Below are 25,514 nucleotides of genomic sequence, written 5' to 3'. Positions count from 1 at the left end.
AGCTGATTCACGGGACTTTGCTCTGTGTATCGACAGAAAGGAGAGCTGGAGGGGATGGCATCTCTTCAATGTCAATCACCGCAATGACATGGTCACCCTACGGGCAGACGTGGTGCACTGGGAACACTTATACCCAGCGTACCAGGTGTGTATACAATAGCAGTACACGGCAGAATCCTGTGTTCATATAACAAGAAATGACTCAAGTCATTATATATCAGCTTGCATTCCATTCTCTTGCATATTGTACCTTAGTGGGGCTTTCTGTCGTCACGTTTTCAGTCTCTAGTCATGGTGCGGTGGGGGAGAGGAGAGTCTCCCATCTTTCTACTAAATAATAGAAAATGCTCGATAGTGGGCTTGATAAGAACCCAGCACGATAAGCCTGATCAATAAGGTGCTCACTATCAATTAGAAATAACGAGCTCCATCCCTGCTGATCACCCGTGGTAACTAGGCATGATATTGGCCCATTGGGACCTTAAGGAGAAGGTCTAAGAAGAAGCTATAACTGTTGCTACAATATATTCAAATGACCCATACACAAAGATGTACTATGCAAAATAGTTATACATGATGCTATATTTGATCTCAATGAGTTCAATCTGTGTAACGTGGGATTAATTATACTACTGTATACTAGTCCATACCCGCAATTTCCCCCCCACAGTCCATCTGGGCTATGGGACGGCAACCACATCAATAGATCCCATTGCCTGAGGACCATTCACAAAAACACTAATCAACAGCTTAAATTTGGGATAAGCTAAACAATTGGCTTTATCACTGTCTTCATGTTCAAATGGCCAATGCCTGTGTCCAAGTTCAGATCGATTGGTCAACCCACTGAGGAGGAAAATGCGGATCAGACAGAAATGACGGGTGGAGGTTTCTTAATTCATAGGACAACAGTAGGCCTACAATGGGCAATGGCACTATAATATTTTGGTATATTTATTATATCTTTACATCTCTATGTATTCCTTAGTGTGTGTAAAGGTGTGTGTGTGTGTGTGTGTGTGTGTGTGTGTGTGTGTGTGTGTGTGTGTGTGCTGCGACGCGTTGTGCGCTTGTAGATCGGCTATTTTCAGCAAGTGTAAAAACAGTTGGCATCGTGAATACGACGGCATCAAGACCCGCCAAAACACATGTTAGCCGACTAAATAAACTATAGATTTAGTCGACTAAAATCCTATATTTAGTCGACTATACTAGACACTAAAAAAAACACTAAAACATTCCAGGTGACTAAAACGTGACTAAAACTAAATGAAAACTATTCAAGAGACTTGCTAAATTTGCTTCCAAAAACAACACTGGTGCTGAGAGAGGGAGGGGCGTCACGGGAGCGCAGGCCTAGACACAAGAAGGTGGTTGCCGTGGAAACGTTCAGACTGAGAGCTTGGTGGTCGGACGAGTGAGGCGGAGAAGGAGAGATAGAAAAAAGGAGGAAAAAAATGAGAGGAACTGCCGAGTGTATGCTTATACAAATACACGCGAGGGACATATCCTTCGATTAGGGAAAAAGAACAGAGAAGGAGAGGAAGAGAGGCAGACATTTCTAGAGGGTATAGCGCATGGAATCTGTATGCTGGTCAATGCCTCTGTATGCTGGTCAATACCCATGATGCATTGCACAAACAGGCAGAGACGCCGATCATTCTTGGAGATGTTTAACCCATTTAGACCTGCGGCCGATTCTACAAATGTCTTCTAAATCCTGACAGTTTTCTGAATAACCTTATGTTTCTATGTCAGTCGTCCTCAAACTATTTCATGTCAAGGACCCCAAATATTATATGAAATTGGCCGCCGACCCACATCTGAAAATATGTTGTTACCCCAGACGCAAAGATTTGACTTAAAAACGTTCGCTCTGAAAGAATTTATATTCAAAGATTTGCGCCACATTTTCAAGATTTTGCAAAAATAGCTTGTAGATCTGCTATTTTTCAATAGGTTCCCGTGCTGAATAGGTCAAGTCATGGGTTTGAACTAAGTGATCACCGTTAGGATCGGGGGGGGGGGGCCTTGGTTAGTGACTCAGATGCACTTTGTTCAGTCGTGCAATGCATGCTGGATATTGTCACGCTAACCGGACTATTCTGATGCTTGACCTTTCGAGATAAAGGCCAAACACAGAAAGACACACAGAGAGAGAGAATGAAGACGAACAGGCTCAGACTGCGACGATGTTGGATGGAAAGATATGGGCAGTCAGACCGAGTTGGAGAGATGGAAATAGAGAGAGAGAGAGAAGTGGAGCAGGGCCGACTCACAGGGTACGGTGCGGAGGTAGAGATTGTCTCTGATGATCTGCTGATGGTCGTGGTCCACAGAGCCCTTGGAGAAGCGCAGGTTGAGGTAGTGTCGCAGGTCCTTGTCCACCACACCGCCTAGACACACACACACACACACACACACAATATAGACGTTAAGAAAGGGCTTCATTACCGTAAGTATCCTCCTTTTAACACACTGACAGTCTCACTTGAATCAGTTTCATTACACATCGACCCTCGTCCCCGCACGGTCGAGAGCCAAACAACAAAGGTCAAAACACACACACAAACGCACGCGCACACACATACCAGGGTAATAGTGTACACCAGAGGTCCCCCCCGGGGCCTGACATGCCGTGTCAGCAAGTTGTGTGTGTGTGTGTGTGTGTGTGTGTGTGTGTGTGTGTCAAAGGCCTACAGAGAGAGGACAGAGCCGTGGCCCACCTCATATCCATCTCTGCTGATCGCCTGCTACACGAGCTGCCCACCGCCTCCCTATCAGCTCAGATAGTCCCTGAACCGCAACACAATCCAAAAAGCATTAAAATGCAATGACGAGTCACAGGAGTCACCATATCTGCGCCGCACGTGCACGCACGCACACACACACACACAGTACTATAATGTCCATGAATAGTTTCTCCTCCCCTCGTCTCACCATCAGGGAAGCCCAGGAGGTTCGTGGGGGAGGAGAACTTGTTCTCCACGCAAGAATATACTGTATCACATTCAGCAGTGTATGTGTGTGTATATGTGTGTGTGTGTGTGTGTGTGTGTGGGGGGGGGGGGGGGGGGGGGGGGTCGGGCACTAACATCATAACATGCCATGCATGTACAAATGGCAACCGTGTATTTTCAGCTCTCTAGCTCATGTCAAATTGACGATGTTTGGCCCATACTTTGATCAAATAAAAATAAACTCTGGCTGCCCTTGAAGGAGGTATGAGCCGTGTGGCCTTTCCTTCGAGATAAAATCCTTCCTGCGGGTGCTTACTATGCACAGAGAGATGTGCTGTACTGTGCGGCGGACACACAGACAAATGCCAGCTAAAAAAAAAGGAAAGAAATTAATGCCACAGACACCGGCTTCCTCCCTGCTGTGAGCCTGTAATGCTTGCTTTGTCCTTAGGAATAATAACATCTTATGTAGAACTGACTGACACCATTTTAGCTAGCAGGCTGTAAAGCACTGTGCCGAATTCCATCACAGACAGCCATAGCACAGGACGGGTGAGAAAAGGAGACAGAGAGGAGAGGCAGAAAACAAAAGGGAAAAAAATCCCTGGGTAACAATATATTAGCGCTGTCGCAGTGTTCAAATCAACACAGGTGCAAAAATCATGTACATCACACTGTCATCGCCTAGTCACACGTTATTTAGCTCTGCCATGCACAGACAGACACTGAACATGCACCGATACAAAATTACACTGTCAACAACACACACGCGCACACACACGGAGAGAGAGACAGAGACAGAGAGAGACAGACAGAGAGACATAAAGCAGTGCAGTCCAAGCACCTCAGCAGCAGCTGGCCCAGATGCCTGTAAATGAGGTCCGTCCAGGTCTGCTCGGGTCCGTTCAGATAGCCATCCACAGGCAGCCTGTCCTCCCAGGCGTCCTCTAGCCTCGCACCCGACCGCCGTGCATCCTCCTCTGGCTCGTCCAGCCTCTACGCCCCCCCCTCTCAAACCTCTGCTTCAGCACACAGACCACCGACACCAGCCGTTTTAATTCCAGAGAATAAGATGGAGATGGGGGAAGGGTGAGACTCGGAGAGAGAAAGAGACGCGGAGAGATACTGAGGGATGACGACTGTCGGCAGACAACAGAGGGGGAAAAAGAGATGTGCTAGTGGGGAGCCGGGCTCCTGCCAGACTGCCAGCTGATTGGCTAGGGCGCTTCCACAGTCCTGCAGTGCCCTCTATCTGCTGATGCTGTCACTACTGCTGGCGTGTGTGCATGCGTGCGTGCGTGCGTGCGTGCGTGCGTGCGTGCGTGCGTGCGTGCGTGCGTGCGTCTATGATTTATAAGGTGATGTCCCCAGAGGAATTAGATTTTAGAGATAGATTAGATACAGGTGAAGTGTCTGTCTCTCAAAGTTGTCTCTTGCCTAAATGAGTGTAAATGAAAAGGTTTCCAGTGCCTGCCTGCATAATAATAATAAATATAGCTGTAAGCAGCTATAAGACGGGGTCAAGCCCAAAAAAAAAGCTATACGCAATATACACACTGAGCTATATAAACATTGAGGACTGAAATTATTTGACAAATCATAAATGGAAAAAATCACACTTGTGTGAAGTGAGGGGCGCTCTTATCATTATACATCATCATACATCACACTCATACAGTACATCACATTCCGTGCTCAGTCTGTCAACGCTGTAGTCCCGTAACCAGGGGCCAGCCTCCCTTAGCATGAATGGAAATGCAATTTCAAGGGGAGTGGTTATTCTTTGACGTGGCAGAAAAAAGGCGGAAAAGTGGATTGAGCAACAATTTACTCATCGGGAGATCTAAAGGTCAGAGGTCTTTTGACAAATGAGTCACTGAGATTCAGTTCCTGAGGGATCCTCACGGCCCCAATTTCATAAAGAACGATATAGCTCAGAACTGTCAAAACTGCTAAAATGGGAGAATTTCCACAGAAACGATAAGGGGTCTACGCCCAATAATATTTGTTGTCCCGAAGGATATTAATCTTCACAGATCTGTTCAAACACACACAACAAAACAACACATAGCACAGAAAAACACAACACAGACAATGGGTGTGTGCGTGCGTGTACTTTTCCAGATACTGTACTGACACTTACTAACAGACAGCTACTCTCTTCCCACCAGATGCTTTCCCTGGTTGACCTTGTGTAAACATCGACTGACTAGAGATAAACACTGGGAAACAGCAGTGGCATATGTCAAAGAGAATTCTCGCACACACACACACACACACACACACACACACACACACACACACACACACACACACACACACACACACACACACACACACACACACACACACACACACACACACACACACACACACACACACACACACACACACACACACACACGAAGAGGAGATAGGTAAACCCATGCAATGCACACAGTCAGTGAGACATACTGTGAGCACTGGAAAAGACAGCAATGACGACATGTCAAAACACACACTCAGGATGTCACATAACAAGACAATAGAAACTTGAGAAACCTAAAACTCTTCCACAGTCCACACGAACACATACTGTACACAGAAAAGAGTATTCATTTAACTCAACTTCCATCTCAAATGATACCACCCAAGCTGCAGAGACTATGGTGGCAGGGCTTTCCGGTTGAAGGCTGAGTGTGTGTGAGGCGGAGAGAGCGGAGAAGGAAGTCTGGCTGGTTAGAGAGAGAGATAGAGAGAGGGGGGGGGGGGGGGGGAGTGTGGAGGGGTGTACTGATTGGTTGTCATGGTGAAGCAGACAACTCTAGGAGAGAACATCAGATCAATAAATACTGCACACAGCTGGCCCTGTACTCCTACAAGAGGTCGCACACAGCTGGGAGAATGGCAGCACAGCCAGCTTCGATTTACTGTAGCATGCGTTGTCCAATACACGCTTCTCACATGCACACAGGATTCCATTTACTGTAGCATGCGTTGTCCAATACACGCTTCTCACATGCACACAGGATTCCCTAGCTGCCTCACCAGTGCATTTCTTGGCAGTAACAAAACAACATACCATTTCTCTTCTCTCCCCCCTCTTTCTAAATGCAACAATTATTTTAGGGCTGCAAGTATTATTTTCTGAACAATAATTATTGCTATAGACCTTTTTGATGAATCGAATAATCTTGAAGCATTTCTATTTCAATTTATGTTTATATATCTGATTAACCTCTTGGGGTCTATTTTATACATGTCAACAGTTCCTTTCATGTCTTAATCTGCTGCGTCCTAAATAAAATATTCGCACTTTAGCTATCAGCGTGTGCAGACACTTTATTGTTTTTTCAACATTCTCATACGTGTCAAACAAATACAATTTGCTTAGATAGCTGATCTACCAGACACGTTGTGAACTCCACAGAACGGCAATTTCTTCTACCATATTCAGAAACAAAAACAAATTGTAATCAATTATACTGATTTGTTCAATTAAATATTGCAACACGACTCAAGTGTATTTCTTGGCAGTAACAAAACGACATAGTGCTCTCCACCTCTCTAAATTCAACAATCACTATTGTTTTTGAGTGGTGCAACCACTCCTACAACCAGCAATGTCCGTGTACCTGTGTACCTGTGTGTATGAGCACGAGTGGTGTGCGCATGCGTGAAATTGGAACGACACGAGTATGTGACTTATTAATACCAGTAGGGGGCGCCAGAAACAGAGAGAGGGGTATGCTGTGCCTGCTGCCTGCTAATGAGAGAGAGAGAGAGAGAGAGGAGGGGGGGGGAGAGGGGAGTTGCACCACTCGGTTCACACGTGTGTGATTTTTTTTCACACACACACACACACACACACACACACACACACACACACACACACACACACACACACACACACACACACACACACACACACACACACACACACACACACACGTCTCTCTCCAGTGGTTCATTTAAGGCTTTGCCCTGAATTGACCTGGTCTTGTATCTCTTGTTTTATAGTTTCAATTAGACACAGGCAGTTTAAGTTGGCCTCAGAAGGGTGTGTGTGCGTGCGTGCATGCGTGCGTGCGTTCCGCATGTGCTTTGATGATTTCTTCATGTGCCAAATTCTACTGCCTGTGGGAGCTGTAGAGTTTTGCAGAGCAATAGGCAGTGCAGCAGATTAAGTACCTAATGGTATTATTACATCAGGCACCGCTGCCCATTATTAATAGTAAATGATGGATCCTCTCTCCTAAAGGTCTTCATATTGATCTCTCCTCTCCTCAGACTGGTCTTAATGACGATGTTGATTCCCGATTCCTCACATCTCTCCTCGTAGTGTGGTAATCAAGGCCAAACGCACATGTTACATGCTCCGTCAAGAGGAACAAGGCCAGACGCAACAAATGGGGCATCAAGATGTGGGGAGAAGCATATTCTGGAGGCATCACCAGCCCTAATATGCCTCCTTAACGTCTTTCAGGAGCATGCAAGGTAATGGCCTGTGCATCTCCTCTCTGTGTTGATGATGGGTGGCTGTGCACGCTTGCGTGCGTGCGTGTGTGTGTTTTCAGTTGATTTTCACTTGTGACTGAAGCCTAATTTATGCTTAGTCATACGAATATAGCCGATTTTCAGAGAGCGCCGCGGTTGTGCAGCAAAGTACTGTGTGAATTAAGCTTAAGCTCTCCAAGTTCCTGCACTCTCTCTCTGTCAGGACGAATGAGTCGGATGAGTCTTAATGATCCAGGCAAAGAAGCAGAGTGACAAACTGGCAGCAAAACTAGAGACGGTATGAAACTTTTCGAGAGGACAAGCGTGTGTGTGTGCATGTGCATGTGCATGTGCATGTGCATGTGCATGTGCATGTGCATGTGCATGTGCATGTGCATGTGCATGTGCATGTGCATGTGCATGTGCATTTGTGTACGTGTATGCGCGTGCGTGCGTGCGTGCGTGCGTGCGTGTGTGCGTGCGTAAAAAGAGAGAGAGAGATGGAGAGAGGCACAGAGTCACTGCAGACACACCATAGCCTAAAGAAATCGTAGGCAGCAGACGTCTCCGCTCTACTCTGCGGAAAGTGGGCGGTCCCGAGAGGGGACGCACCCGGAAGCCTATTCAATGGCATGTAGTCTTCTATTTCTTGGTTGGCGAAGTGGGCGTGAGAGTGACAAGTGAGTGAGTGACAAGATGTTGACAGACAAAGGCGCATTCTAGTGTAGGCTATATGGTGCTGCGTTGCTACAAGGCTGTCAAGTTATGACTCTCTAGTAGACTGGTTAACGTACGTGCCTTTGGAATTGGCAACCCGGGTTCGCCTCCCTGCCGAGGCTACAATAGTTTTGTTTTCCGACGACTTGCGCGACGGCCAGTTTACATCTGATGCTCTCCGGAGTCAGATGTAAGCTGCCGACAAGCATAAAAATGAAGTGTGTCACCCGGCGGTGAGAAGGAGAAGGATATTTTTGATTTATTGATTTAAATATTTATTAACAGTTTGCAGAATTACAATACATTTCAAGCACAAACTCAATACAAATACTGTTAACTGTGAGTGAACGACCCAATTAAGCATTACACTTGTTTACAACAGGGTCCATGGTTCAAAACATTTAGAGACGTACAAATTCACTTCTATATAGTTAAAGAACAGAACAGGAATTCATCATAAAACAGTGTTCCCTGACCGGGAATCGAACCCGGGCCGCGGGGGTGAGAGCGCAGAATCCTAACCACTACACCACGGAGAATGAGGTTATTGATGATGAGAAGGGCTGTGGAGGCTGAAGAGAATGCGCTATTTTATAAATATAAAGTTATTTTCAATGTCATCATGGATCAGGGTTACAGTAAATGACAATGTAATTCAGCCAAGGGTGCCATGGATGAAAAGATTACAGGGGTGATCTGAAGCAAACATGAGAACCACTGCTTTACATTTCTTCAGACGATTTTTCAATGTTTTGTTAACAATTTGGAGTGGACAGAATGTTACTTCGAGGTGCCCACTGCCCAGGGGGCGTTTGACTCTGTGAAAGAAGAAAACTACAAGTGAATACCCGCCCAGTGGATGGGCTGCGGCTGCATCTGTTCCATTGGCTAGTGCCTATCACTGCCGGGTGACACACGCTTGTCGGCAGCTGTCTCTGCCGCAGAGGAGAGCGTCAGCTGTGGGCTGGCCGTTGCGCGCAAGTCGTCGGCGGACGTGGAGCTTTTTCTCCATCCACCAGCTGTCTAAAAACCGCCGAGACGTCGGTGCGGACAATCTTTTTACGCTCATGTCTGGCTGTAGCCAGTGAGAAAAAGTGGAGGAAAATGAGACATTCGACTTTAGCACCTTCATTGCTGTCGGGAGGAAAGGACCTAACTAATTTTTTTTGTTTGTCAATGCTATTGAACACCCTTAAAGTCTGTGTGTTGGTTCAAAAATATTGAACCAATGAAAAGTAGTAAAAAGCGCTTGGGACAAAATCTGTTAACTCCATTGGACCCTCAAACTGTCTGCTAAAGCAACTAACTCCTCCAACTCTCCCCCTCTCATGAGGCAGTATTGCAGACAAGATGTGTAAAATGACATACATAGTCACATTATTTTCAAAAGGATATACTCAATAAAGCCAGCAGCTTATTTCCATTGCAGAAATTTCATATGTACAAATTATGTTCTGTTGCATGATATTATGCGTATGTGTGAAATTGCACTGAAGTCCACGCCAAAAGTGTCCTAGTGCAAGTCAGAAAGAGGTGAGAGAAATAGGCAGAGAGTGAGAGACAGGCTGAGGGTGAGAGAGACAGAGAGTAAGAAGAAAGAGACCAAGAGAGAGAGAGAGTATAAGACAAATTAGCAGCAGGGCCCGACTACAGGACCCCAAATCACACCTTGGAAAGCATGAGTGTCTATTTCAAACAAAGTGTTTTTTGACTGGGGTATCATAATTTGACCCCCCAGTATTAGGATGTATTAGGATGTTGATATTCATTCATCAGCCAACACTCCCCACTCACAGGTAGCCACCAGTAGCCCTAATACATCCTAATAGTGGGGGGTCCAAACTTTTTAGCCTGTGACACAAAAAAGAAATGAGACATTCCCCCAGGACCCAAATTTGTGAAAATAGGCGATCGACAAGCTCACAACACGTCACTTCGCGCCACATTGTGAGCTTGTAGATCGGCTATTTTCACTATTTCTTGTTGTTTTCTAATTCATGGAATTTCTTATATTTTTCATTTATATATTTAAGAAATAACTTAGAAAAATCATATAATTTGGTATTATTCATGGTTTGGGTTTTTTTGTAGCTTTTTTGGGAATGTTTTTTGAAAATGTTTTGAAATGATAATATATATATTTTTAAATGTAGGAAACCAAAAAAGAAACACAGTGGCATGGACTCCGTGGGGGGTTAACACCAGCAGGGTTCATTTCTGCTTAATACTGGAAATTAATAAACGGTCAAGTTTACGGCCGAGAGGGGACCACCCCCTGATCACCGTAATGACTGTTCCAAAGCTCCGTTTGTCTGCTGTGGTCTGATAGCCTAATATAGTCTGTCTGCAGTGATTAAGGGGGCTGTTCACTCTGCGTTAGACCGAACAAAGTGAACGGAACTGGTCTGGGCTGGACTGTTCTGAACTGATTGCCCCATCCCATTGCCCCTCACACTGTGCTAGGATTAATTACATGGCAGGGAATATTCTGCATTCAGTGGGATAAAGTCAGGAACGTGCCATCGATTGTATCTTAATTATATTCAAGCAGAGCAAGTCGTCAGTTTTGTCTGCATGGACTGCAGCCAGTTTCACTTGGAAAGGCAGCAGGTTAGTCATCTCTTGTCCATCACAATCAGAGAGCAATCTTGGCTGGACATGATTTATATTCATCATGGATGGTTGATTGATTTTCATTTGAGTGCTGAAGATGATGGCCACTGCGATAAATTAGACTGAGGACAGGTTGTTGCATGAAGTGTGCTGGCTGCTCTTTCTCTTTTTTATTTGACTTTTACAGGGCTACGGCATCCATCCATACCCTTAGAGACTTTCATGTTAATGAGCTTTTGAATGCTTTATCAACAACCTGGGACACAAGAACATTGGTCAGGTGACTAATCCTCAGCAGTCTTGTGCAATTAGAAAGACACATATTTAATACAAGTACACAATATAGGCCATGGGAAATAATGACATATTAGTGCTCAAGCTGGTGCCTAGTGTACTAATGGCTCAACAAACGTATTGTCTGAAGCCCCACAATACGTTTTCACCTACATGTATTCAAATTGGTACACACCTGTATCATGTCTCCACTTACAAAATAAGGTGCTGCCTACACAAGGACGTATACGGCGTTACCCGCACAAGTACTTAGCCGATCTGCCCTTTCTGCCACACGGAGACAGCGTTTTGGGGGACTTTTTTAAACCGGCTCCCAGAGTGACAAACTTCGGAGACGCTACTTTGTCGTCTCCGTATATACAGCGAATTCCGCCTATTTGCTTATATAGTCCCCTCTCCCTCTCGTCACCAGGCTTTCCACCTCCAGTACAACAGATTGTTGCGTCCATGATCATCAGTCTGCTTTTTACAGCAACATGATATGTTATTTATTAATGTGTACATTATATGTGAATGAATGAATGTTGCTGTTTTTTGTTTGTGCATTAGTTCATGAAGTGCTAATGGTTTATTTCACCATAACCACTTATATAAGTATCACAGCTATTTTATATTTGCACATGTCTATAAATCTCTTCTCCGAAAATAGCCGATCTGCAGCCTGTGAGCTTGTAGATGAGCTATTTTTGGAGAACAGATATAAATGATCGTGATTACCAATCTGGAAAGACAAGAAAAAAACAGATGATCTACATTATTGTTACTATAATGGTGTAGTGTAGAATAGATTAGTATATAGTATACTATAATGGTGTAGTGTAGAATAGATTAGTATATAGTATACTATAATGGTGTAGTGTAGAATAGATTAGTATATAGTATACTATAATGGTGTAGTGTAGAATAGATTAGTATATAGTATACTATAGTGGTGTAGTGTAGAATAGATTAGTATATAGTATACTATAATGGTGTAGTGTAGAATAGATTAGTATACTATAATGGTGTAGTGTAGAATAGATTAGTACATAGTATACTATAATGTGTAGTGTAGAATAGATTAGTATATAGTATACTATAATGGTGTAGTGTAGAATAGATTAGTATATAGTATACTATAATGGTGTAGTGTAGAATAGATTAGTACATAGTATACTATAATGTGTAGTGTAGAATAGATTAGTATATAGTATACTATAATGGTGTAGTGTAGAATAGATTAGTATAGGCTATATATCTAAGACAGCCACCGCTGTCTGTCCGTCCCTCTCACAGGCTCCACAAAGTCAAACTCATAATTTCACAATGCATCGTGCCGCCCATCGTTGTGAGCTTTAAGATCTGCAAAATATGAATCTCATGCTTATGTATACTTTGTAGCCTACTTCTGGCAGAAGAGGGTAGTCATGAAAATATTAGTAGACCTGTGTAAAATCATTAAAATTGCAATGATTTGTAATGAAAAGAAAGAAAAACATCAGCTACAGTTGATTATGCCCAGTAGCCTACTGAATGATTTTGCCACAATGCCACATATGCATTTTACAGATCGTGCATAATATTAATATAGCCTACACTACTACAGCTGGAGCACCCCGCCGCTCTCGTCTGGACGACATGCATAATTAACCCATTTTGACCTGAGAGCTGATTCTAAAAATGTCTGTTTGAAAATGACAGTTTTCTGAAAAAGCTATGTTTCTATGTCAGTCGTACTTCGATTTTTTTTCTTCAAAATTCAACGCCAAACAGGCCAAATAGCCGATCTAGCAAGGTAAAGTTTTTTAGCTGATTGCCATACAGACTTGTGAGTGATGTCCCTGGATTATATTGTATTTATTTAATCTGGCCAGCCATCCATGCACTTGTGGGTACCAGTTGTTAACCCACAGACCAATATACAATAAGAATAATACACATATTGTGGAAAAAAATATGTTTTTGTTTTTTTCTTTTGATAAAAATGGTGGAAGTGATGGCAGAAGTTTGTTATTTCATCCATTTTCACTTCAACTGATAAACTCATCTGTCACACTTGTGAAATAACACCATGGATTCCAATTTGGCCTTTGCCCTCTTTGCTTATTGCAAGTTGCTCATTATATATTTTGTCTCAGATTTGCCTTCATATCATTACCTTTACAAATCTCTGAGTACATTGCTGAAACCATGAGCATTACTTCAATCACATGCATCCTTGCATCCACTATTCTGGACATATCATAATAGGTGAATACAAAGGCACAAACACAAAAACAGGCAAATGTTTCTGGTAAAAATAGTCTAACTCATGTAGGTACGTAGGTGTAGATGTAATGGTGATGTAAAACAAACGGTGCCAACACAAACATTAAACGCCATTAACAATAAAGAGACAATATGACTTAAATGGCACATTATGACGTACATTTTCCCTTCATTGTCAATGGCGTTTACAAAACAAACATTGAACTAAAGACAAACATTAAACCTGTATATAGGAAAATAGCAGATATACAAGCTCACAAATGTGTCGCAATGTAGATATGCTAGTTCCGCTATTTTAGTATTGATAAGTATATATAGGGTTGAGTAACTGTGTGCTTACTGTAGTAGCTAGCTCAATATCTGAATTAGGTCTGCAATGAAAAATAGCATGGTAGCAATCACTGTACACTGAGATGTTGAAGTTAATTTCTCCCCAAATAAGACTTTTCTGGAAGCCAATACCACCAGAGAAGAAGGTGCAATCCGCAGCCTTCCTTCTAGATTGCAGAGGTGCTTGAGGGCAACAACTGCAATGATCAGATTTCAGAACAAAGTTCAGATTGAGTTCTAAGGACACTTTGTAACATCCTAATTGCTCCAGGAGCATTTTCAGCACCAGGGATAGAAATAGCTGCAAATAAGATAACTGTCATCACTCAATAGATCCACTTGAGTGGATCCACTCGAGTGAATTTCAAACTGTTTGTGCCCATCTGCCCTACACCTATACAGAACTACTGCCCATCTGCCCTACACCTATACAGAACTACTGCCCATCTGCCCTACACCTATACAGAACTACTGCCCATCTGCCCTACACCTATACAGAACTACTGCCCATCTGCCCTACACCTATACAGAACTACTGCCCATCTGCCCTACACCTATACAGAACTACTGCCCATCTGCCCTACACCTATACAGAACTACTGCCCATCTGCCCTACACCTACACAGAACTACTACCCATCTGCCCTACACCTATACAGAACTACTGCCCATCTGCCCTACACAGAACTACTGCCCATCTGCCCTACACAGAACTACTGCCCATCTGCCCTACACAGAACTACTGCCCATCTGCCCTACACCTATACAGAACTACTACCCATCTGCCCTACACCTATACAGAACTACTACCCATCTGCCCTACACCTATACAGAACTACTGCCCATCTGCCCTACACCTATACAGAACTACTGCCCATCTGCCCTACACCTATACAGAACTACTACCCATCTGCCCTACACCTATACAGAACTACTGCCCATCTGCCCTACACCTATACAGAACTACTGCCCATCTGCCCTACACCTATACAGAACTACTACCCATCTGCCCTACACCTATACAGAACTACTGCCCATCTGCCCTACACCTACACAGAACTACTACCCATCTGCCCTACACCTACACAGAACTACTGCCCATCTGCCCTACACAGAACTACTGCCCATCTGCCCTACACCTATACAGAACTACTACCCTACACCTACACAGAACTACTACCCATCTGCCCTACACCTACACAGAACTACTGCCCATCTGCCCTACACAGAACTACTGCCCATCTGCCCTACACCTATACAGAACTACTACCCTACACCTATACAGAACTACTGCCCATCTGCCCTACACCTACACAGAACTACTGACCATCTGCCCTACACCTATACAGAACTACTACCCTACACCTACACATAACTACTGCCCATCTGCCCTACACCTATACAGAACTACTACCCTACACCTATACAGAACTACTGCCCATCTGCCCTACACCTATACAGAACTACTGCCCATCTGCCCTACACCTATACAGAACTACTGCCCATCTGCCCTACACCTGCACAGAACTACTACCCTACATCTATACAGAACTACTACCCATCTGCCCTACACCTGCACAGAACTACTGCCCTACACCTATACAGAACTACTACCCATCTGCCCTACACCTACACAGAACTACTGCCCATCTGCCCTACACCTATACAGAACTACTACCCTACACCTATACAGAACTACTGCCCATCTGCCCTACACCTATACAGAACTACTACCCTACACCTATACAGAACTACTGCCCATCTGCCCTACAAGAACTACTGCCCATCTGCCCTACACCTATACAGAACTACTGCCCATCTGCCCTACACCTATACAGAACTACTGCCCATCTGCCCTACACCTATACAGAACTACTGCCCATCTGCCCTACACCTATACAGACTTGAGAGATTGAAGTCACTCAAGGCCATCTAGTCAGGCACTTTGCTGTGACTAGACTCCTGGTGTCCTCTATTGGTCGGAAGCATAAACTACACCAGAGTCATTGATCAGGAATGCAAATCAAGCACTTTAATAAATCCCATGAGATTTTCTCCATTTGACCAGCTTGCCTTGTGGTGTCGCTATGAAAGAGACTCCCTCTGCATCGCTAATTCCCCCAAACTATTCATAACAGTCCGACAAATCCTTTTGCATTACTCCTCAAACTTCACTTCATTGAAGGTGATACTGAACCCAACAGATACTGAACCCAACAGCTGTATATCCAAATACCAAGTGGGTGCCGACAAAAGATATTCGTATCAGGATTGATGCTGCTGAGCCTTTCATTGCCGGCAGCCATTCACCGGCTTTTACTAACGTGGTTACACTGTAAAATCCTGAGTGATCATTTCACTCAGAGTGTACAAACGCATCCGTATGTATTTTGTACACTGCCATGGGTTACAAACTTAAAAATGGATAAATTAAAACAATTTTTTACTTTGTGTAGTTTTTATAATCCTTCAGTCTTCTCTTTTAGATCTCATGCCCATGGAGAAACCGTCAGCGTCAGATTAGCACTCCTGGCTAATCTAACGGTGAGTTGCGTGTCGTGTGTGTGTGTGTGTGTGTGTGTGTGTGTGTGTGTGTGAATAAGCACCTATGACACAGGGATGACGGGCTGGTGGGTGGGCGGGAGGTTGAGGCTCCTTTGTTTCCGTACAGACCTGCTTCCAGGGACACGTAAGCACGTTATCTATTCTATGTCTTATAGATTGGAGGAAATGTCTGTGAATGCACACACACACCGAGTAAAATCCTTGGTGTGCGCGAGTGTGTGTGCAAATCCATCCTCCTGACGCACGGCGCACACACACACACACACACACTGACATTCAGTTAGACTTTCTACAGATACCATGATGAGCCACGTGTCCTGGCTCCTTCCATCCAGGGAAGGTGAAAGATGGCTAATGATAACTCTCCTCTGTGACAGTCACACTGTCTGCCCTCCCACCTGCAGTCTACTGCAGGTGAACCAGACCCAGGTGAGGAGGACACAGGGACAGGAGGCATGGTCTGGAATTCACATCACAAGGCTCACAACCCCCACACACAGAACCATGTTCACCTTTGTTAATTGCATGTTAATTGATTTTGAGACGGCCTTCTTGCTAGAGCAATAACAAGCACCTACTTCGATGCATCTAGGGCATATTGTGTAGACTAACACAAACGTGCCCATAGACACACGACACATGCATACATACATACATCCATACATGTGACACACAACATGAAAAGACATAAGAATATGGCGTTTTATTTTTTATCTCGTATTGCATTTAATAGCAGCACCTTTGTCATGCGTCATTGCCTCTGTTTCTCAACATGACCTCAAGAAAATACTGCATTACATAGTCACATTGCCATGGTGATCTATCACTAAAAGGTTGGTGTTTTGTCATCCTGAGGAAAAACAGCCTTGGGATCCTTCCTGACGTCTGAAAAACACCTTTGAGGATACTAAATGCTGCCCTGTTTAAATCTACAGTTCAATCACTTCCCCTCATTACAGCTCACCCGGGCTGGTAGGCTTATTATTGCGACTGTAGGTCACATTTACTATGAAAACCTGCATCTCCCGTCCGTTAGTAAGTTAGTCACTCACATCTCCATATATGGTCACACCTCATGACATCACATCTCCATATATGGTCACGCCTCGTGACCGCAGCAAGAGTAGCAGATCTACACACTCAAAGCACAGTTGTGGATCTGCTACTTTTGAAGCTTTTGTGTGACACTGTAGCACAAGCACAAAAAGTTAGAAAATGGAGATAGGTTTCTGCCCGACAGTAACAATATATAATGTATGATCTTTTTTTTTCTTTTTGAGATTTTGAGATGACTACTTCCAGCTTGATTTCCATATGATTTTATTCAACTGCCTGTCTGTCACCACCACCCACCCACACATCATTTCCACCCAGTGGCAGTATTCATCACAGCAACTACCGTACTTTTATCGAGTCCTCCAGCAAGGTATTCTGAATTTATGCAAGAATGTATATATATTTTTTTAAGATTGTTATTTTTTTTGCTTTGCTTTTTATTGATAGTTATTAGTGAAGACAGACAGGAAAGTGGGAGGGAGAGAAATACAGCAAAGGTTGTCATGAACGGGACTCGAACACGTGACACGCTGTCAGGCCAGAGCCTATATGTGTCATGCGCCTGAACCACTTGGCCAGCGGGCACACAAGAATGTATATATATTCTTTTTTTTTTTACATTTCTTCACATGACATTACACACAAAAGCAAAACAAAAAGAAACAAAGTGGTGGGACAAAGCAGCGGACAATCATAGATCAAAAAGAGAGTCAAGACAGGTACATAGTCGGACACAGTCCGGATTACAGTTCACTGAAATGAACAAACTCAACAAACTCCACAAAGGCACTCCAAGCCAGGACAAAGTTTTTTTGGGCTCCGTCCACTCTATACCTGAGTTTTTCCAGAGGCAGGAATGATAGAACTTATTTTAGCCATTGTTGAAAGGAAGGTGCCTTATCCGACTTCCAATTAAGGATTTTAGTCTATGGGCTAATAGGGATGCAAATGCCAAAGCATTTGCTTGCGGAGTTGTGAGTGTACAGTTTGGGGGAATTATGCCAAAAATACTATAAATTATTTCATCGGCCATAAGTATTTAAACCCAGTAAGACTTGTCTAAGTAGGCTAATTGCATATTAGAAACGCAGCATTGCAGGCTAGATGATGCCATACATGCTACAATGGCTTCACCAGCACAGCTTTTATGTTTTTATAGTTTACACAAATACCATACCGTATAGCGAAATATTAGGAAGTTATGAAAGTCACCATTATTATAAAAGTTGAATTGTGCAATATGTTTGATAGTTAAAGGTCATAAAGTAATAATGTGCAATATTGAAGGATACTTTCAACTACAGACCAGTGTAACCGTCAATTTTTAAAATCTGCTCACACCCTCCCATACAGGTTCCCTCTACCGTGTTGCTGGCTTTTCCAGTATGAGCTGGCATTCAAAGAAATGCACATAAAGTGCACAAAGACCCGCACACATGCACATGCACAATATGAACACATTAATTAGGCAACGTTTCGGTCAAAGACCTTCTCGTCTCATCACGAGATGGCAAAAAGACTTTTAACTACACACATTACCACAATCTGTATACGTGCAAAATGTAACAATGTATTAATCACTATAGACATATTTAAACTGCCTAGTACCTACTGTACTTCTTCACTTGACATAACGAGACTACGCCAGCTGGTATAGTAGCTAATTTGGGGTGTTGGTGCATATCTGCTGTCGGGCAGAAACCAGCAAACTTCAAAGATATATATTTTTGAAGAAAACGTTATATTTTTTAAAACAAAGCAATAATTCCTTATAAAGTTGGTATACAGTATATTGTCAATTGTTTGCATGAGAGGGGGAGAGGAGGTGGAGTTAGCTGCTTTAGCAGACAGTTTGTTTTGAAGCACTTTTTAATAATTTCCATTGCTTCAATATTTTTTAACCAACACACAGACTGTATTCAATAGCATTGATTTATGAAAAATGTTGTTTCTGCCGGACAGCGACGATATGAAGGTTTTGGATAGATAAATCATGGTGATCCAGGGGAAGGTATCACAGGGGAGAATAACAGCTAGCTTCTTCTGAAACACAATGGCTTATTATCATGATAATCATTATTGTTGTGTATCATAACGGCCATATAGGCCTAAATATTGCACAATGATTGACTGACATTATGAAAACACTTTCGTGTTGGCAAGTGACTATTTTTAGAGTAAACCAATCACTTATCTGACACATTCTAATTTGCATACATTCATATGAAACACAAGACGCATCCATATTCATAAATACACAGGCTCAACACACAACACCATCGCTACATTTCACAATCAGGCATATAAATAAACTGTACATAGCCCCAATCCAAGATACTCTCAGAAGCAGTGTCCGTGGCGAACAGAATTAGGTATACTGACCTAATTCACTTAACTCGACCAGATAGATATTGGCCATTGGCTGGCTAAGCGCAAGTTTGATCCTCAGAGCGTGGCTTCAGCAGCTTGTAGCCTAAATAAAAATGGTTCGGTCTCTGACAGAACTCATTTCTTACAGAGTTATTAATACCAGCAGCAGAGATGAATGTTATGTGCTAATTCTTCAAGCCTGTCATCAACAAAGCGACAAGAGATGAGATGAAGGTTCCCTCCTCTCCCAGTCCTCAACTCTGTAGTCGTGAACAAAAGTCAAAGAGGATTGTGAACAACATCCCTTATTTGTTGCAAGGGGGAAAAGGTTTATAACTTTATATACTAACAGCAATGGGGCTAAAGCTGCACATGCATGACCTATGGCACCGCAAGGGAAAGTCTATAATATGTATGACCGGCTTTTGAATGGCCCTAAATGTACACTATGCTCATCTGGTCTTTACATTTTATTTTACAAATCTGATTGAAAGTTATAGGGGATAGTTCATATTTTAACTAAAGCGGTAATCACTTTCTGCTGGGACCCTATTTACAGTTTAATTAGTAAATAGAGAGCTCTTCGGCACGGCCTATAGTGGTAAAGTGCTACACAGTCAGACAGCTGTCCTCCATGTGCTGAATGTATATATTATGATGTGCATGGGGACTTTAAGATGGGTATAATATGTATTTGGTCATAACATTTCATGCAATCGATGGAAAGCCTTAGTAATTTTAGCATGCCACAGAAACCAACCAACCGTGGTGAGCCATAGTTCGCCATGCTCTCTCAACACAATTTAGAGTCCCGGAAATGCCTCCATTAGCATTCTTCATAAATAGGTGCTTTATTACCAACAGCTATAAGTGAAACGTGACTTGCAAGTAAACACTTTTATGAATACTTTGTCTTCTCCTCCTTCACGACAAGTATGGGTCTTTAACAGGGGGTCCGGGATGCCTAAGGGGTCCTCAGAGTTGCTACAAATGTTTTATTTTACATGAACCACTTTAACATTGCAAAAAGATTGCAGATCTAGATCTAGGTCCTTGGCCTGAAAAAACGTTGAAGACCCCTGCCCTAAAGAACTAAAAACTTTGTTCACGTCACATGGAAAAAAGACTACATTAGGGGAAAGTGGATAAATGTCTCTAAAATAGTGTATGTTTCTCCCCATATAAATCCTTTTGAGTAGGTGAGGTAGATTATTTATATCCTGTGTATGTTGTGCAAACACACACACACACACACACACACACACACACACACACACACACACACACAATTGAATTAATTACATTTATATATTATTGATTTTGCCTAAGCTTACAGGACTGAAAAAAAATCTTTCCATTTTTGCCAATAAATAAACAGGAAATCTTGAATGAGATTTGTAATTGAAAGTGATAAAAACTAAAGCAACAGTGAGTGGAGGATGCACACACACACACACACACACACACACACACACACACACACACCAATTCATGCATATTCACTTATTCACTCTCCTCTTGCAGACTGTGCCAACACCTTGTGGTGCTGTGATCTTCATAACACTAAATATCTTCCTCAATGATCAAAGATGCCTTGTCACTTCATGCTTGCTTTCTGTTATACTAGTGGGACGAGGAACTGAACCCAGGCAGTGAATAGATCTTTATCAAATAATTACAAAGAAATGCACAGTGCAAATACAGATTTTTTTTTTTTATAGTTTTTTATATCCTGTCTTTAGGATATAGTCTCAAAGAGAGTAATACAGTTTTTGTTGGTATGTAGTTGAAATGACTCTTACAATTATTGCAAACCAATAAAGTGTAAAATATAAATGTTATGTTGCTATTGAGAAGAATCAGTCCATCTATAAATCATGCAGATACTAACAGTGGGTGGAAGCCTTTCCATGAAGGTGTTTGTTTTGCAACGCTTTCATTGTTTATTTGGTTGAAAAAAGAACACACACACAATGTACCGACCGAGGCACAGAAACCAAACAACAGTCCACTTGCAATGCACTACATTCAAGACACAGCAACAGTCCTACTAGAAACATTATTAAACCTGGGTCGGGACTCCATCCACCAGACCTTTCACTCAATTTTCTTGTATAAACACCTTTAATGACTTTCAATCATTGGGTGTGCAGGTGTGTGCCCTGTGTGTGAGAAAGGGAATGTGTCCCAGTCTTCCATGCCCTGTCATTAGCTGGAGGTCAGGGCAGAGAGGGATGGTGACCCTGTTCCAGAGGTACGGCTGGCAGCACAGTATCGGAATACCGCCCTGACAGCCCTAGCTCCTCATCATCAGAGTCATACGCCCTTTAGGGAGGGAATGACAAGGCTTCTACCTGACTGAGCACAACCTATTACAGACACCTCTCCATACCACTTTATATTTTCGTCTCTCTGTCTGTGACTGTATTTGTGTAGGTGGACATGTATGTGCCCAGACGGACCGTCCAGCTCCTATTTGCCTCTCTGTAGCCTGCTAGCTGAGTGACTGAACTCCTTCTAGATGGTTCCTCAGTGGGGCTGTGTGTCTGCAATCTGTCTGCAAGCACACAAGCCATAAATATGCTCCACTCTGCACTCTGCGGAAGTGGAATAACAATATTACAGCGAGAGAGTGACAGTGAGTGAGAGAAAGCGACAGCGAGTGTGAAAAGGCAAGAGAAAGAGAGAGGCGGAGGTAGAGTGAAAAGAGAAAATAACTGAGAGGCACAACAGGAGTGTGCTCAAGAGGGACGTTCAGTTAAAAGGAATAAAGGATGCTCTTTGTAAAGGCCACAAGCCCAAACCCTCATGATACATAGCTCGCCTCATGTTTAAATGGATAGGAGGAGTGAATTGTGTGTGTGTGACGTGTGTGCGTGTGCGTGTGTGGGCGCGCTTGCGTGCGTGCGAGAGGGGGGGGTTGGGCAGGGAGTGGGACACAGAGTCAAAGAGGAGAGAGGGTCAGTCAACATCCAAGCTACACAGCCACATTAGCATTTAACCCTTATGGCATCACACAGCCTTACTAATACATTCACTACTGTGTATCCACCCCATCAGCAGCCAAACCAAGAGTGCGAAGACAATTCTCGCTGAGTGAAATGACCAGTCAGCTCGGAAAACCACAAATATCTTTTGTTTACAGACACTTGGTGTCGGAAAAACAGCTAAATATGTTTATGTATGCAACATGTATGTTTGAAAATATATAAATATACATACATGTAATGCAATGTACTGTCAAAATGTAATAACGGAAGAAAATGTAAAAATAAAGTTTACAAAAAAAAATATATATATATATAAATATACCAATGTTGACGAGAAAACCATAGTATCGACTTTTTTGGACCATTATGTTTTGGTGTGGTATACAGGTAAGTAAACATTACAACAATCAATTGAATTATAGTTATTATGCCTAAAACACACAAGACAGCCGTCAGACATTGTGAATAGCACTCATTCTCATCCACTATTTTTCAACCCGGTGTCCTACTGTCTGCATTTATAATTGGTGACAGAAGCAGGTCACTCAGTCAACTGTGCTGCTCCCTACTATTACAGTGTTTCCTAGCTGTAATTTGCAACTCTAGATTTGTTTAATAATGGGATGAATCTAGAGTTGCAATACCCTCCATTGACATCCAATTTGCGTTTGCGATCTGCTTGTATTAAACGACGTTAAACTCACCAACATTGCAGCTCTAGGCCAAGCTTGAATTATCTTTCAATGTGCCGAGTTTTTGTTTCATAATATTCCACCGTAGACATGTTATGAGCTACTTTCTGTCAAGAACTTCTGTGCAGGTGATTCTTTTTCTAAGTGCTGGAGTTTGGAAGCACTCGTCGTAAGTCACTGAACGGCCCTGCGTACCACCTGTTTCAAATTTGCACATAATGCAGGAGGCAGCAGCGCGACCAGTCAACAAAAACGAGTTCTTTCAAACTGCAACACAGAAAAAGAATCACCTGAAGATGATGTCTTGACAGAAAGTAGCTCAACATGTCTTCGGTGGATTTTTATGAAACAAAAGCTCGGCAGATTGAAAGAGGATAATTCAAGCTTGGCCTAGAGCTGCAATGATGGTGAGTTTAACGTCATTTAATACTTGGCAGATCGCAAATGCAAATTGGATGAGTAGGGAGTCAATAGAGGGTATTGCAACTCTAGATTCATCCCATTATTAAAAAATCTAGAGTTGCAAATTGCGGCTAAGTTCCCTGCCCTACGGCTAAGTTCCAACCTGGGCTGTTTGAGGCAAAACATGTACAAAATCATAAAGAAACAAACCCTGTTAAGTTGATCAATTTAGCTTACTCCCACATCTTTGTGCAAGTACAGTAGGCATAATAATAACATTGTTAAGTGTGTGTGTGTGTGTGTGTGTGTGTGTGTGTGTGTGTGTGTGTGTGTGTGTGTGTGTGTGTGTGTGTGTTCGACATGTATTGATGTTTTACTGAGTTGAGTCATCACAACTGAAGACTTAAGTGCTATAGCTAATTACATTCTACAGTGGTATAACAACAACTATAACTGATCCAACTCATATTAACCCCTTGTTTTTAGTAAGAGACAGAGTTGGCCTGCTGGCTAGGCTGAGCCTTTCTGTTGCCCAGACTACAGAGGGGGAAAAAACAGCCTCAGGAGTAATTAATGAAATAATCCATGTCCCCTGACCGAAATCACGGAAAAACCGCAGGCCATGGCACCTCGCCTAACGGACACACCCCCTCGGGCGGACCGTGGCACAGAACCAGAGCATTGTGATAAACAGACGGTGAATCTCTTGGGCGATATGATTTCTAACCTTATGGACTCACTCGATCGTTTTCACGCCGCGCGCGTCGCTTCCACAAATCATTTTCCCGTGATCAGATTTCACCCATGAACAAAACACGTATATTACCAAAGGCTCGTTTGCAACCTAGCATATTGATACTATTTCTCCTTTTAAATAGTGCAAACTGTGTGACTTCTCTCCCTGCAAATTACATTTGTGTGAGTGTGTGACTAATACATTCACCAACACAGCTGGACGGCATACAAACAAACACATAGCCTGGCTACTCCCCCCTCCTTCCTTGGTAGTGCTAGAGTGTAGTCAACTCACCTTGTTTGACACATTTGAAGCGGACTGGGTCTTTACAATGTTTAATCACGGCCGTCACGTCTCGGGTAGTGAGTCCGGCCACTGGCATGTCGTTGACTTCCAGGAGCAGCTCATCCTGGGACAATTTGCCGCTCTGGATGGCCCCTTTACCCTGTTTCACCTCCCCGAAGTGGGGGAACTGCCCGTTCTCCGCGCCCCCCTTGAGCTCGAACCCCAGCTCGCCTTCTTTGCCCCTGCTTATCACCGCTTCGTGGACTTTGTTGGTCCAGTGGTTCTTCTTTTTTAGGCTCTTAGACATTGTCGGGCGAATAATCACCGCAGGCTGGCCATTCAGTAGGCTGTCGTCTGTCTCATCCTGCCGTTTGTGACACACGGGTCCTCCTCGCCACCAGCAGCTCAAAGCGACGGTAGCTCCATCACCGCTGCATGGTAAACATGATATCCGTCCAGAAAGCAGCGCGATCGGGAAGGGGACTGCAGCACAGCACGGTAGAGAAAATTACACTGTCACACACACACACACACACAAACGCAAGAGACAGATACTAGCGAATGACCCGGATGTGAAGTCTGTAGGAGGGGAGAGATAAATGGTTCGGGTTCGGAGGAAAGGATGGAGAGAGGAGGGGACATAAAACAGGAATGCTTTGCTCCCACTAGTATTGCCAGAATGCCAGGGGTGCATTTTTACACAAATTGTGCTTTGTAAATGCACTTAAATGTAACGAACGCAGTTAAACACGTTTAGAATGAAGTAGCGTTAGCGTATTAGG

At 43.3% G+C, this 25,514-nt stretch overlaps 1 protein-coding gene across 3 annotated transcripts in view; it reads right to left on the bottom strand.

Annotated features, from left to right (window-relative positions):
* magi2b (membrane associated guanylate kinase, WW and PDZ domain containing 2b) overlaps positions 1-25,235 on the bottom strand; it is a 115,333-nt gene extending 90,098 nt beyond the window's left edge. For all 3 annotated transcript variants that reach the window (XM_080761635.1, XM_080761637.1, XM_080761636.1), the window contains exons 1-2: positions 24,742-25,235; positions 2,280-2,396 (exon numbers count right to left, since the gene is read on the bottom strand). In XM_080761635.1, coding sequence (XP_080617761.1) covers positions 2,280-2,396; positions 24,742-25,039 — 415 coding nt within the window. In that variant the 5' untranslated portion in view covers positions 25,040-25,235. The remainder of the gene's footprint in view (positions 1-2,279; positions 2,397-24,741) is intronic.
* Between the last annotated feature and the right edge of the window lie 279 nt (positions 25,236-25,514).

The sequence above is a fragment of the Protomyctophum bolini genome, assembly GCF_963924005.1.
Source record: "Protomyctophum bolini genome assembly, chromosome: 4".
In the NCBI taxonomy this organism is placed as follows: Eukaryota; Metazoa; Chordata; class Actinopteri; order Myctophiformes; family Myctophidae; genus Protomyctophum; species Protomyctophum bolini.
This window is presented reverse-complemented; position numbering and strand designations above follow the sequence as displayed.